Source organism: Corvus brachyrhynchos, unplaced genomic scaffold, assembly GCF_000691975.1.
Source record: "Corvus brachyrhynchos isolate BGI_N302 unplaced genomic scaffold, ASM69197v1 scaffold633, whole genome shotgun sequence".
Classification (NCBI taxonomy): domain Eukaryota; kingdom Metazoa; phylum Chordata; class Aves; order Passeriformes; family Corvidae; genus Corvus; species Corvus brachyrhynchos.
Window position 1 is genome coordinate 3375709 of NW_008237435.1, and position 15791 is coordinate 3391499.

A 15791-nucleotide genomic window follows, 5' to 3' on the forward strand; every position below is an offset into this window, starting at 1 on the left:
AGGATCAGTCATTTATAGGTGGTTTTTTAGTACAAGGAGTACAACACTCCACACTATGCTTGTCGGCTTACCCTTGTGCACAGCAGTAAGCAAAAAGTCTTCAGACAAAGAAGTGCAGAAATGGTGGATATTTCAGAGCTTCATGGAATAGTGATGGCACCATGGGGCCAGAAAGTTATTTTCATGCGTGTGTCTCTTCCAGCCTTCACAAAGTACAGCTGCTGAAAGCCAGAGGCTACTGCTCATGCAGGGCTCAGTTTTCCAGTGGTGATAAAGATATATTTCAATTACCAGCAATGAGTCTAGGTTGGGCCTGGGTTTGCAGAAGAGATTCTTACTGTAAACATTTATTTCTAGAAGTTTAATTTCTGTTCTCCTGCAGTGGAATTCCTGGGCAGGCACACTGAAAGGGCTAAAGATCCCCAACCCCCTCCCTCCCAACTTATTTCTTGCTTACAAATAAAGAGGTTTGCAGTGGCCATATTATGAATGGTTTTATTGCTGTGTGACATTTTGTAATACATTGTTATGATTCCAGTCTTTACTATGTAACTAAAAAAATAAACCAGAGATCTAAAAGTACACAGTATTAGTTTTACCCATAATCAATATAGTATTGATTCAAAGTATGCTACAGAGGCACTTTACAAAATAAAGGAAAAAGTAATTTAAATCCATGTTCCAAGGATCTTTAATTCCAAAGGTTACTTCCAATAAACTCAACTACCTACAGAACTGCTAGTTTGATCGTTTTCAAACAAAAGCTGACTGAGAAATTCTGTATATGGCTGTACTTACACATAATATTTCAAAGCAGTAATGGTCTCTTGTGCTTAATGAGATGTTACAAAATATATTCTTAATTTGAAAAATGTGTGCAATACTCAATGCAGAAATTAGGTTCATTTTTAAAGTGTAACACAAGTATAACCAAATACATATACTATGTACAGGGTGTAAAGAAGTTAATAAGGCTGCTTAGTCTTTTAAATCTGGCATATGGTACTGCAGATAGGACACACATACACACACAGATGATGTCATGGATATTCCCACAAAAGTCCAAATCTAAGTACTTGCAGAAATGTCCCAACTACTTTGAACACACTATTGGACTTTCAAACTGAAGTTATTTCTAAAGTAGGTTTCTAGTATGGAGATATTCTTTTTAGAGAAGAACATTAAGAAAAACTCAATTAGCCTCTAGACAATCTGAAATTTCTCACCGGTGTTAACATCTGCATGACTGTGCATGCTGTATATTCATTTATACATACATAACAATAAAACATAAACCCACATCTTCTAGCAGGAAAAGGGAAATATTCATAATAATAAATTTTCTTTAGGAAAACTTGGTTGATATATACAGTATATAAAAATCCCTACACAATTGTCAGCATACAAAAATATGAGTTCAGTATATTTTTATACTTCAAAACCTAATGATGAAAAATCCAGATATCCTGAGTCAGGTATGTACTGCACATCTAATTTACCACTACCAGAGTACTATTGGAGTACAATTAGAAAAGCACTACCTGCATTTATCAACAAGTACAGAGATAAAATACATAAGTCAATGCATTAGCTCTTTTCATAATGTTAAACAAAAATGGTGCAAAATATGCATAAAATGCTGGCAGACATATCCATGAAGGAGCTGTAAAGTAAAGAGTACGGAACAGTATGTAGATATATACTGCATTTACTGATTTTCTCATTTAAATGAAAATAAATGAAAGACACTTTCCTTTTTTGAGCATCATGCTTAACCATGATGTGTATACTCACATTCAGGCAATTGTCTTAAATACATACATACATACATATATATATATATATACACACACATAAACTACATCTGACAATGAATTAATAAAACATGTTTGCTAGTGAATTTCTCTGGCTAAAACCAGATCTATAAAAGTGGTTCATTTTTTTCCATTAAAGGATTCTAACAAATGAAATTAAGTATGACTACCATAAATCAGTTTTGACTGAAGTTTAATTTTTTTGGCTCTAAACCAGTAGAAGAGCAGTTCTGACCACTACTGACTGCATTAAAATAAACAGATGCAAACCAATCCAAAAGCCTGATGATTTGCTAAAACCCAGTGAAATCTACCCAAAAAGCTACTAAAGATTCCAACTCTCTCAGTGGACATGAAATTGGTTGGTTTCTTCATCTGACAGCAGGCATATTTACTTTAAAACGGATCTCTAAACACAAAGTTTGACATTGAAAAACTGAACTATATACATTTTTATATTAATTTACATTTACAATCTACAAGGAATATAGGTATTAAAAAATAACTAATTTGGGGAACTAGACTGAATTAATGGCCATTTAATAGACTAAGGACTGTTTAACATCCTATTATTCATAGATAATGGTTACAAAGATAGGCCAAACATCCTCAGCTCTACTTAAATCTATGTTTTCTCCAAGCATGAATGCTATGGCAACTCATGGCAACTCAGCTGTTCCTTGGCCTGTAACCCTCCCTTCCCAGTTGTTAAATCCCCTATATATCACCCACAGACTAGCATTGAATCATGGTAGTATTTGGTAATGTATGCCTCTAGATCCTTGAATTTATTCCCAGAAGAATTATACTTGTCTTGGGTGAAAAAGTAAAAATTACATACAAAATGCTTTCCCTAAACCAGTACAACACACTGTTGTTAAAAAAAGGCTACATAACCTGTTTCTGTCAAAGCAAAGATTTAAGAAGCTACAGGTGATACAATTCTTATAAATCATCACTCTTGGTCATCTCTTCTTGTCACCTGTGAGTTTAAAAATTTGTAAGAGGATAAACATACTGTGATGAGAATGGATTTTTTTTTACGCTGCAAGTGCACCTTGTATAAGGAATAAATACATGCTATATATATACTGAACAAGATAAACAGCTTTAATAATGAACCTATGTAAATTTATATTTTAAGAATGGACTTATTAAAGGTCCATCTAGTGTTATTAGAAGTCAATGCGTTAGAATGTGCAGTGTGCTCTGAAAGCAGAGGGACAAGAAAAGCAGTGTGAAAATGACACAGTGTTCCAGGCTTTGAAGAACATTTTGAGAAATCAAGTCCCCCCCTTTTAAAAGAGAGTGAGTGGGACATTTTTGCCCAATTTCCTCTGAAAATAGGTTGGACTCGATGATCTATAAGTTGGAGTCAACAATCTCAGAGATCTTTTCCAACCTAATTGATTCTGTGATTCTGTGTGTTACTGTGGAATCCTATTTTTATGCTCTATCTGTAAACCCAGAAAACCAGATCTTAAGTTTCTCAGCTCCTTTGACACCAGGCTGAATAGACACTTTACTTTGCAGTATGGGACACCAATAAGCTCATATTGCTGAATAGGTTTTTGAAAACTGTCTCAAGAGGGGGCAAAAAGGAATACAGAACCAGAAGTTAGATACCAAAAGAAGAGGTAAAGATTTCTGATGCACATTCATAAAACAATAGCTAAAGAATTTTGTCCAGTGACTGGCATATAACTATTTGTCTCTTACAATGTCTATTATCCCATGCTTTCAACAACAAAATGAAACAGGAAATTATCTTACTATACAGGGAGACTATTTTGGAGTATTTGCACTCCTACCATTTTCCATGCTATATAAAAAAAGCAATGACTAGTTACAATAATGCATGTGCATGCAACAGACTTTTTCCTCTATGTTATTTTATTGTATACAGGCTCAGCAGCTCCATGCAGCCAACAGCTGACTTCCCTCATAGTAAATCAAACCTCATGTGGAGAAACCTCACAGGAAGATGTGAGCTCAGAGCCGGGCTGACACCGGCACGCCCTTGGCTTGAGGTGCTTATGGCTTCTCTGTACTTCGGGTGTCTGAACAAGCAGAAACTGAAAATACTGGTGCTTTTGCCTGGAGCAGGAATTACTGTAGCCAATTCTGCTGCTCTGAATGAAACACGTCTGAAAGTATGAGATCCTGACTAGAACAGCAGTTATAGAAAACATAACTCTTTCTTACGTATAAGCATTAGGTCGTGCTAGACAAAAGTCTTTAAAAGTAAAATTTTCTTTTCTGATTTGGATTTTGGTTTTGGGTATTAAGTTTTTTTAATCAAAAATATGATAGTTCAATAGCTTCCAGTAACTACAAAAGAGAGTAAACTTTAAAGCACAAAGGTTAAGTTGTTACTGGATTCATTACCACGTCTTGTCATAGTTTAAGGCAAACATTCTTTTTTTATGGTAGGACCAGTAATTGATATGACAACATAAATATACATGTATTGAAATGTACGTATATGCACAGACATATGTATCTGTGGATATATAAAAATATTTATTTTCTTAGCAAAGTTAAAGTCTGTGTAAAAACATTTAGAATACTGAAAAAGGTAGGAGCTCTAATTCCTCCTTTGGAGAAAAGTAACAAGTTCCCTAAATATCCTCTATAAAAAAAACCCCACTCTCTTCAAGAGTATAGATCCTTTCGAATTCTCACTTATTTCACTGTAGATTGATAGACTCATAAATACTGAGATCATTGCAAAAATTATGTTGTGAGGTTTGATTGCTACAGCATAACTACAGGCCGCTGTTGTACAAAAAAATAAATTTTATTCAAACAGTATGTGTCTTGCCCTAATGGAATACGTCGCTACTGCTACAAGTAGTACTATTTCAGAATACAGTTTTTGTTTTAATGGGTTCATATATAAATCCTCATTTGGGGGCATTTTCTCTGAAAATTCTTTGGCCAGAAGAACAGCCAAATGCAGATAAATTCTCCCTGGGCTCTCTAAATAGTTAGTACAATTTCAACATAAATCTATAACAATTACCATTTCAAAGAACTGAGATGCTATACAAAACAATTCTGACAAAATGTGGAAAATGGTAGCATAAAACATCAAAACCCCAAACTATGCTTTAACTCAAACCAGTCATTTCCAGTTTAACAATACTGACTCATCTCTGCCTTATGTAGATTTGTTAGTGTAGTGCTATAGATGAATATACACCGCTCTGGAAAACTCTGAAATGCGGAGATGGAATAATGTAAAACATCCACTGGAGTCTGAAATTCAGCGGACCAGTGGATGAAGATCAGACTCATCCTTCTCCTTCGTTATAATGGCAGCTGCAAAAGGGCAAAACTTCACCTTCTATGCCACACCATTAGGTACTCCTAATGCCAGGTAGGTCCTCCTTCCAAAGCAGTGTGACAAGCACTGCTTCAGACATGTCTGAGTTTACCGATTACAAACACACTGTTCAAAGCACCTGCCTGCAGCCATTAAACACAATTCTGAGATGAGTTTTCCATCTTTAAACCTCACTTACATTATATCCTTGAAACAGTAATGTCAAAATTCTGAGAAATTATGATAGTGACAGGAAAAAAAGCTTTATCAAATGCAAAGGGCCCCATATGAAGTGCATGTTAATTATCAAGCCTAGTTTATCTAGGCTTCCACAAGAACACATTCTGCATAGTGTACAAGTGAAGACATTGCCTCTGAACAAGACATTTGTTTTCAAGCTGCTGGCTATACCTATCATGTGGCTGAACAAGACACAACAAATTAATCTGATTCCAGTGTAAAATTCCCAAGGAAGTGTAAGGCTGGAGTGCACAGATTTCAGAAATGCTTTTGGGAAGACATTTTTCAATGCCAGTAGGTAATATTTAGGATATTTCTTTCTTTGTCCTGAGCAAAAGATTTTTTTTTTTTTCTTATTTATCAAAGCTGCAGGGACATATTGCTATAGTGCAGTAAGATTTTCGTCATACAGTCCCAGTATCCTAAAGGCCATTACTGGATTGTTTTCTGAAGCAGTTCTCCTCATTCTTCTCCAACAGGTGGTGGTGGCTGGCACAGCTTGTACAATCTGACAATGACAAACAAAGCAATTATTCTGAGAGCTTGGTTATTACTATGATGAGTAAATTTAAGGAACACAAACTAAATCTACATCTTTCTGCACTGCAAAACAAAAGGTACTGAATTCAGTTTAATACTATCAAAGTAAAATTAATAAAATCTTCTTTGTGAACATTATTGTTTACATTGAAAGTGGAATCATTAAAACACATAGATAGATATAAGCAGTCTTACAAACACATTTCAATATAGAAAATATTTCATTTTTCTGCACTGAAGATCCCTTCATTAATCCAATTATCAGTTGTTGCCCTGGATTTCTCAGTTGGAAAAGCTGCTTGGTGAATGTCATTGCCTCCAATTCTGTTTTGTCTTGGCCAAGTCAAACCTCACTCTAAAAACAGCTCCCTGAAAAACAGATGCTGTTTGAAGCACCTAAGACAGGTGTCAGATAAGTGACAATAGCATGCAGATTTTAAACTCTCTCCCCTCTGTTTCTTCATGGATGAAGTCAACAGCAGTAAGATTCAGTTCAAATGACTACCTCAGTACAGACTGAAATAGCCACTGCTTTTATTAAGGCTTTTGGACTTCGATTAACCCCTTCTGCAGGGACTTGGTCATTAACAGGTGTTTGAAACTTTAGCCTAATGATAGAAATACTGAAAATAAAAGGCAATCATTCTGACCTCACACCCCTTGTTCTGTATTCCTGTCCAGCATACGGTATTTCCTCTGAAACCACAGAAATTAGAACTAGCAAGACATGATCTCATTTGGAGATTACACATACTTCTCTGGGAAAATGTATCACTGAAGGAATAACAAAGAGAAATCTCCACCATAATGTGTTCTGAAGATCACTGGGCTCTTCAACACAGTCATATGGCAGATTCAGAAACACAGTCTTTTAAGATCACATTGTGCAGACACCAAAACATCTGTTAGGAGCCATATATAAGGCAATAGAAGGTCTGATCTTTATACAGACAAGGAGGCAGAGAAGAATAAACGGGTTAAATTATTTGATTCTGCTGGCATAATAAAGCAGTAATATTCGAAGCTGAAAGACAGATAAAATTACATCTCATTAAATCTCATCCAAGCAATTGCAGTGGGGTTAATACTTGATGATGTTTTAGCAATATCTAATTTCTGTGGAGCAAAGTGCAGAAAACCTCAGCCCCAAGTACCAAGGTCTGTGTATTCTTCAGGTTAAAGCAGTAATCAGTAAGATTGTCTTCAGAGCAAGTGGTATAAAGGAATTCTGAAGCAAACTAATAATAAGGCTGCACAAACCCCTAAGGATCTAAAGTTGATGAAGATGCTATAGAGCAGAAATAGCCTGTTCTGGGTCAATATATATGGAGCAACTATTTGAGTTGGTACAAACAGATCAGCTAAGAAAACACAGAGATAGTGGCAGCTGCAGAGAACAAGAGAACCCTGTCAAGTGATGTTAAATGAAACCAAATATAAAATTGTTTTCAAAGTAGAGAACTGAGAACCCATAGTATTGTTTAGCTATACATCAAAAGTATCCTGCTGATTACTATTCTGACTTGGGCATCTAATGCCTCGACCACTGAGGTCTGGGATATTCTGGGATATTGCTATTGATGCTGACTGGCAAGCATACTGGGTACATCTGCCTATTCTATGTTCTCATAATTCTTCTTCAGCTTTTCTGTGCTACATTGTAGGAGTTTCATCTGGAAAGAGGCAGTCTTTTTTCCACATATGCAAAGCCAAAAAATCTCATTGCTAAGTTTCTATTTTTGAGAACTTAGATTTTTCCTTTATCACAAAAGCTCTGAATCTAGATAAATGCGCTGTCATGTTGGAATGGGAAAAGTTTGGGTTGCAAGAATTCTTTGGCTGTCTCCAGAATTATGTCATGAAGGAGTTCATTTAAGGCACAAATCATACTGTTCAAAATATGAAAATTCTTCTCCCAGTAATGCTTTAATTGCTTTTAATGTAACAAAATGCTACTTTATTGCCATGGACTCCCACAAGGCAAGACAGCTGATCAGGGATCTTTGGTCCCGGACTGCCTAAGCTAATCACATTCACATGGTCATCTCTATCAGGTTTTACTAATTCCATGTTTCCTTACTGAAATTTAAACACCACAGTGGATATGTTACGTATTTCACTTATGTGTCTAGCTCATTCAATGTGTTCTCATTTGTCAACAAAAACATTACGTTTAAATTGGTAAAACCCAGTTTAAATTAGTTCTGGATTACTAAAACCATTTTAAGATCATATTAAGAACATGGTTGTTTGGTTATTTTTATTTATAAGTATTGTGCTTTTAAAGAAACATTTCAGGTACCTGAAATCCATCACAACATTAAAAAGCTGGATAAATATAGAACAAGTCATTTTTCATTGTAATGCATGTTTCAGAAAGAGACAAAGAAAGACTACATCATCCCCAAACGCAACTAGAACATGATTTTGCTGAGATACTGCAGTACAATATTTCATTAAAATGGGGTTATGGATCTAGTTAAACCCACTAAATAGTACAAGTGATTAAGTACTTACCCCAGTGTTTTCATAATTAACATGAACTAGGTTTCATTTTTCAAAAATGGGCATGTTTTGAAGTGCTACATAGCCTGGACTTCTGCAACTAATCACTTGAAGTAAAATTGTATGGCTACGAATGCAACTGATTTTATGTACATTAAGAGCCAAATCTTACCAACTAGAGCATAATATAGTCAATGGTTACTGTTAGCTTTTGAGCAGCTGGGACTGAATTTGGCACAAAGTAGAAAAAATCATGGTCTAGGACACAAAGATTCAAGTTACCTTGGCACAGACTGTGGTGTTCGATCCCTCACTCCTAAATTCTTGGCGGTGTTTTGTACTCTCGCACCCTGTGGAAGAAATACAACAATTTTGCTTCATTTATCCCACAACAAATTAGGAAATTTTCTGAGCTTTGTAGATGAACATAAGTATTGATTATAATTAATTAACACATATGTTTAATCTCCCAAAACAACTACTGTCTTCTAAGGTGAGGAACAAGTTAAAGAAATAAAGGAACAAAAATCTTGCCACTTTGTCACTAAATAAATGCATACGTATACATCTTGCTAATATAAAAGAGATTCATTAAAATATTAACACTTAAGGTTTAAAACAATCCAAACACATCTCATTTCAATTTGTTTGATTTTTGTCACCATTCCGCGTAGAAGTCATGGATAAAGCTGGTTTCTGAAATGTCACCTATTTCCTATGAACTTTTGAACAAACAAATATTACAGGTAATTTCCCATGAAAATACTAATAAAACTACAAAAATGGCCTAAATTGAGGAAATAAATAAGGATTAGACAATGGAAGTCCTGAACTTCCTTTATAATCACAGAATCACAAAAAATCCCAAAACAAATAGGCAAGAACCTCCTGAGATTGTTTAGTCTAACATCCCTGCTTAAAGCAGGGTCAAAAGAAAACTTGGTCTCTCTCTACTTCAGTTGATCCTTTCAAAAACAATAATGAAAGTACTTTTGTCTCACTGACTCATCCAGTAAGTAGGAAGTGGATAAAACATGCACAATGTTCATATACCATGAACTGTTGTGAAAAACACCCTCTTCTGCAAACATACCAGCTTACACATACCAAAGAACTTAGTAAAGTTTTTGAATTATGAGGTCTGGCTTTTAAAGTGCAGTTTTATTGATGTAAAGTAGTCATAATAAAGAAATATCCATTAGCCTTACTAGGTTTTCTATCGTTTTAAAGGAGATGGAAACTACTTGTTCTGTCAATAATAAATACACTGACTCTCCATTTGTTTCTCCTTCTGTGCTACCTAAATTCAGGATAAAATAACAGAATTCTGTATAACCTCAGAATTCTTACAGTGTAATTTAGGTTGATGTGAAGCATTAAAGATAATTTACATTTCTAACAGAGCTGCAGTGCCAGATGCACATGATGTAAAAGAGGTATAATAATTGGTTCAAGACTGACTAGATCTTTCATTTGACTGAAATCAGGTGCACAGGTAATTGAGAAGGTATTAATTCACTGTCATGGGCTCAAACAAAATATGAAAAAGGCTGGCTGTTTACACTCAGATAGGCTCTCAGATTGTATGTAAATCAACATGCGCCACAAAAAAATACTGTGTCTTTACATTTCTTTAAGGAAAAAAAAAATGGTGATAAAGATAGAAAAAATAACTAGAGTACCTATAAAACTTAAGGCAGAATATAAAGTTATTTTACTAGAGCTGCATCTATCTCAGGAAGATTGTCTCCAAAAATTGCAAAGGCACATAACTACCAACCATGACAAACATACATCTTTCTCCAGAAACTCCTCCAGAATTCAGTCATTAGTCATTGAATACTTCCTCTCTTCTTCAACAAGTATGTATTTAATCAACTTTAGTGATTCTCTTTTCTTTCCCATCTCATCTTGTACCCAGTAATAAATTCACATCACTAACCTTCTTGTCAAAGATCCACATCTTTGGTACAATCTTGGCTTGTTACATCAAGAATCAGAGAATGGTTTGGGTTCCTAAAATCTCAGAGATCATCTAGTTTCAACCTCCCACCATAGGCAAGGACACCTTGCACTAGACCAGGCTGCTCAAAGCCCCATTAATCCTGTCCCCAAATATTTCCAGGGATGGGGCATCTACAGTTTCTCTGGGCAACCTGTTCCAGTGCCTTACCACCCTCACAGTAAAGGCTTTTTTCTAAACCTAATGTCTAAAATTTATTCTAAAATGAAGAATCAGTCTAAGCCCACTCTCATTTTAAAGCCATTACCCCTTGCCTATGTAAAAAGTCCCTCTACAGCTTTCCGCTCTTTTAATTTTGTTTTAATCTGACAATTTCATTTGATGCCTTTAGTCCTTCACTGGTGAGAACAATGGTCAGTCCCTACCTGTGACACATGTTCTTTAGAAGTCTGTTTCCCCCTTCATGAAGCTTAACAGTCCTACATTATTTTGTCTTTCTGTCTGTTCTGTCTATAAAGCTTTCCCAACCATTGCTAAGTTTTTTTCTGACCTTCTCTGAATCTTTTCCATTATGCTATATCCTTATCGAAGGGATAAGAGCATCAGATAATTCAAAATTCAGGGTCATGACAGCATGATTTCTACTTTGGCATCTATCCCTGCCTAAACCATTATAACTTCTGCTTTACTGATAACTACTGCAAATTGAGCTGATGTTTTCTCCTCGTATCCTGAGGTCTTGAACATGAAATGGAATGGCAAGCTCACAGTCAATTATTTTGAATGTGAATTTAGGGTTTGTTTTTTCCCCAGTGTCCTTCACTTAAGAGTAATTTACATTGATTTTCATCTAGTATGTTATTGCTCAATCACAAACTCCTGCAAGATTATTTGTAATTCTTCAGAGTTACTTCTCATCTTTAATAAAATAATTGAAAAGAGTTCAGTGGAGAATAGGGAGAATGATTAGTTGAGGAAACACAACAGAAAAATGACAGATGAGATGAACTGATTTCTTCCATGTACACAAGTGATGGCTTATCGGGGAAATGATAATCAAGTTTGGGACAGACTTTTTAGCAGGAACTGTAGCAATAGGACAAGGGGTAATGGTTTTAAACTAAATGAAGGTAGATTCAGAATAGATATAAGGAAGAAATATTTTATGATGAGGGTGGTAACACAGGAACAGGTTGGCCATAGTATGCCAGATGCCCCATTTCTGGAAACAATTGAAATGCTAAAAGTCTACTGCTAAATAGGGAAGAAAATCTGGTCACTAAGTCTATGGTATATTGGACAGAAAATGGGAATTGTAGGGGAAAAAAAATAGAAGAAAAAAGCCACTTAAATGAGGCACAAAGTAAAGCATCCCAATGAAAAGGTTTAGAAAATTATGGAACAGACCACATGGGAAGCACTGCGCAGGAGTCCCCACTACTGGAGGTTTAAGAACAGATACAGCAAATGTCTGCCAGGAATGACATAGGGATAGCTGTTGGTTACACTCAGACATGTTGAGTCCAGACCTTCAGCACCTCCAGTGGCCTTTTCTTGGTGCCATTTTCTAAAATTTTATCATAATAAAGAAATCTCACCATGACAGACTTCTGAGACTGGCACACGATTAACAGCAGTGAGAGCCAGAATATACATATACTTGCAAAAACTATCTAAATTAATCACAGGCTGATCCTGGACGTCAGTGCTGTGACTACCTCTGAGAACAAAACAAGCCTATTTTTACTTGCATCACTCGCTAGACAAACTAATTTTAGTATCTTGCTCACATAATAAATCAAATGCATTGATTTAAAAAGGAGTCTAGCTTTATATAATCATGTAATTTATTGTTTAGTTGGGGCACAAATTAAACCTTACTTGAAACCACCACATTCTTATTTCTTTTAAGGAAAAGCCTCCAAGAATTACTAGCAACTTGCTTGTCACCACTGAGCATCATTATACCATTTCTCTTTCAATATACTGCTGATTTATACTTCTTCAATTCTATTCTTAATTATCACTGTTTGTCTCATGGGTTTGTCTCATAAGGGAGAGCTGTGCTACATGACTCTAGACTGCTACCCTCTGCATACCAGTACTGCCAGAACAATGGTGAAAGATGATGGCAGGTCTAAAACACCATCAATCTGCACTCTTCTATATGAATTAGTATTCTCATTGCCACGTTTAAAAATTATAGGTTTGATTTCAAGCTACACATTAATTTAAGGATAGCAAGACCCAGTCACATAAAAAACACAGATTCTCTTTATGACCTGTTCAAAAAGCTCTAAATCAGTACAGTACTTATAAGAATTATTCAAAATATTGTGCTGTTATTTTACTTTAAAAAAGGCATGAAAACATGATTACTCACTTAAAAGTCAACATAAATTCTCTTCTGGCCTTTTCTATTTATCAGCCTTTTAGTCATATTTTTTCCTCAGACCTCTTTGCCCTCCTGCAGCTCCTTTCCTAGGCCTCTGTCCTCTCCACTCCTTGCTGCATCCCTAAGTCACACTGTCAGGATGCTTTACACAGTATTTTATCTGTGCAGATGCTTGCAGGAGTATATACACAAGATAAGAAGTTACCAAAAGATAGTTGGGATGTTTTGACTAATTTTTTATTTTATAAATAAATCAAAACCACTTAACTAAAGCCATCCCACAGACCCAAGGTCATACCCATCCTCACAAGTTGGTCTCTCTTCTTCAGTTCTCACAGACCAGGTGCTTGTTCTCTTATTATAACTGACAGGACAATTACTTTGAACATTGTTCCAACAATACAGTTGGAGCTATTATTAGTCTTGTTCAACATGATCTTGACCTCATTCAATTAAGAAAACAAAAAAATTATTCCTGATGTCATCCATTCAATCAGGTGCGCCAGTTATTCAGTACTGATGCACCAAGTTAGAAAACATATCAGCTTTGAATAGAGATAATTTCCTCTTGTGGAAAGCTGATACTGGTAGGAGTTAATGCTGCTGAGGAACAGATGGAATAGATGTCCTTTGACTTGCACCTCCCTGTGGCTAATATCTTTATTCCACAAAAGGTTTAGTGTGTAAATGGGATAACAAATTTGTTTGTTTGTTTGTTTGTTTGATGTGAAAAAGGGACATGTATTGCCCTTAACTAAATGATCTGCATTAAGCCCCAAGAAGACTTTTTATTCTTTTTTCTTCCAAGTTTTATGGCCTGCATTATGATTCTGACAGTTAAATCCTACAGATAATTTAAACATTAAATCCGAACAGGTTTCTAGAAAATGCCATAGTGTATTGTTGAAATTACTCCAAAGCATTTAGAATTTAATGGAGGGTTATATTTCTACTACACAACTCCAAGACTAATTTAAAATTACAACAAAAGATTATTACTCCATTAAATGTCATAGTGGTTTCCTGCAAGAGAAAGAATGTGTGAAAAAAGTCTAGATAGACTAGCACACTTTTCTGCGGTGTCTGTGTGTGGTATTGAGATTTTGGCATCTTTAACAGCTATTGATGACCTGCTGTTTTACTTCAAAGAATGTGGCCTAACCGAAAGGCCTTTTTTCACATCTGTATTTGAGCAAGTACAGCTACAGCTGCTGAAAACCATGTGAGGTTCTTTCATTTCGTCTTTCATTTTCATTAAATAAACTGCAGAAGATCCAAAAATGAATCAGCATTTTTTTAAAATGGCCTGGACCTGTATTTTGAAAATGTACACTTTGACAGAACGCATCCTACAAGTAGATTTATGCAAACCCCTGCAACCATGTTTTTTGATTGCAAAATATGCAGATCTGTCTTTTGTCTAGAACTTCAGGAGCAGACATACCAACCTATACATGCAAGTTTATCCATATAAAGCAGTAGCTTTCAAGTCAACTTAAAGCTGTAATTCCTGAGCAGATGTACATGACCTGATTCAAGAACCTCAAGGGTGTTTATTCATCACAGAAACTTAATTTATGCACCAAAAGAAGTGAAAGCCCAATATAAAAAGGAATGAAACTAAATACTCTGACGTACCTATGCTCAGCAGCAACACTTACATACAACTGATGCGAATCTGTGGTTTGAGACTATCCACAAAACTGCTTTAACAGACTAAAGGTCACACCTAGCATATGCATATTTTTCTCTATAGCAAGTTAGAAATAAAGCACAGCTGCTTAATCATTCTGATAACTGTGATTGTTGCGCAAAATATGTAGCAAAATTAATGAAAATAATAAATTAGATGTCATCTAAAACGCAGAAAATATGAACCTTGTCTTATCTGTGATTAATTGTTACAATACTTAATTATGGGTTTTTTCCACTTCAAGATTGAGTGTATCCTGTATCTTGCTTATGATTTTGTTGTGGGGTTGAAAGCTACCACAGGCTGGGATATATGTTCCATACGCATGCAGAATGATTAAGTCCCCCCTCAACCTCTCTTTCATCAACTGAACAGGCTGAGCTCTTTAATCTTCAGTTTGTAAGCTTTGTCTAACAACCACTGGACCATTCATGTTCCTCCTCTGAATTCCTTCCAAGATACATCCTTTTGAAAGTATTTTCTGATAACAAGATATTCTAGAAAATGTTGTGCCAATACAGTAACGTGTATCCCCCATTTTCAGTTGATATTACTTTTTAATCTAGTATTTTTGGCATACCTTAGCACCAAGAGTTCATGTTGAGGTGGTAATCTATCAACAAAACAGCCTCTAAATCCTAATATCTAAATCTAGCCTCAAAATTCTAATATCCTATTATGACCAAAGAGTGAAAAACACTATTTTGTCATAAGGACATTGTCCTCAGGAATCTTGCCTGGAAAATCAAAAACAATAGTATTTCTTTCTCTCCTTCCCTTCCACACATCCCCTTAATTCAGCATGAGTCACTTTCTATTGACAACAGTTAATAATCTGAAGTTATTTTTGTGGATCATATGTATTAAAATAAAGATTGTCTTACTCAACAGACTATTCTGATGTAAGGTGAAACCAAGGCAGGATGGAGGCTAAAAAATGCTTGGTCAAGTCATTCCTGTTTGATGACTGCACGTCTTGTTTGGAAGCGTGCAGCTCGTCCCCGCAGTGAGCACCTCACCTGTTTGCGCATGACGTCCGTCGCTTGCATGATGTAGCGAGGGGGCAGCCCATGGCTCCGGGCCAGCGTGATCGCCTGCTCCAGGGTGACACTCAGAGTGCAGCTGCAATGGGGGACAGAGGTCAGCTATCTGCTAGAGGAGATCTCCTTAAAATAACTGCTTTTAAATCAATTATCTTTAAAAAAAAGTTATAAATAAAATAAAAAGATTACATAGTAAACCTGCCCTGTATGCCTCCCTCACCCATGCAGGCATTAGCCTGAACAGTATAACGTTTCTAAGATTTTGAGTGT

At 35.8% G+C, this 15791-nt stretch overlaps 1 protein-coding gene across 1 annotated transcript in view; it reads right to left on the bottom strand.

Moving 5' to 3' along the window:
• Nucleotides 1-475: 475 nt before the first annotated feature.
• Nucleotides 476-15791, bottom strand: part of LOC103613589 (phosphatidylinositol 3,4,5-trisphosphate-dependent Rac exchanger 2 protein) — an 84824-nt gene continuing 69508 nt past the window's right edge. Inside the window, exons 21-23 of the mRNA XM_008631400.2 lie at nt 15498-15600; nt 8710-8777; nt 476-5890 (exon numbers count right to left, since the gene is read on the bottom strand). Coding sequence (XP_008629622.1) covers nt 5845-5890; nt 8710-8777; nt 15498-15600 — 217 coding nt within the window. The 3' untranslated portion in view covers nt 476-5844. The remainder of the gene's footprint in view (nt 5891-8709; nt 8778-15497; nt 15601-15791) is intronic.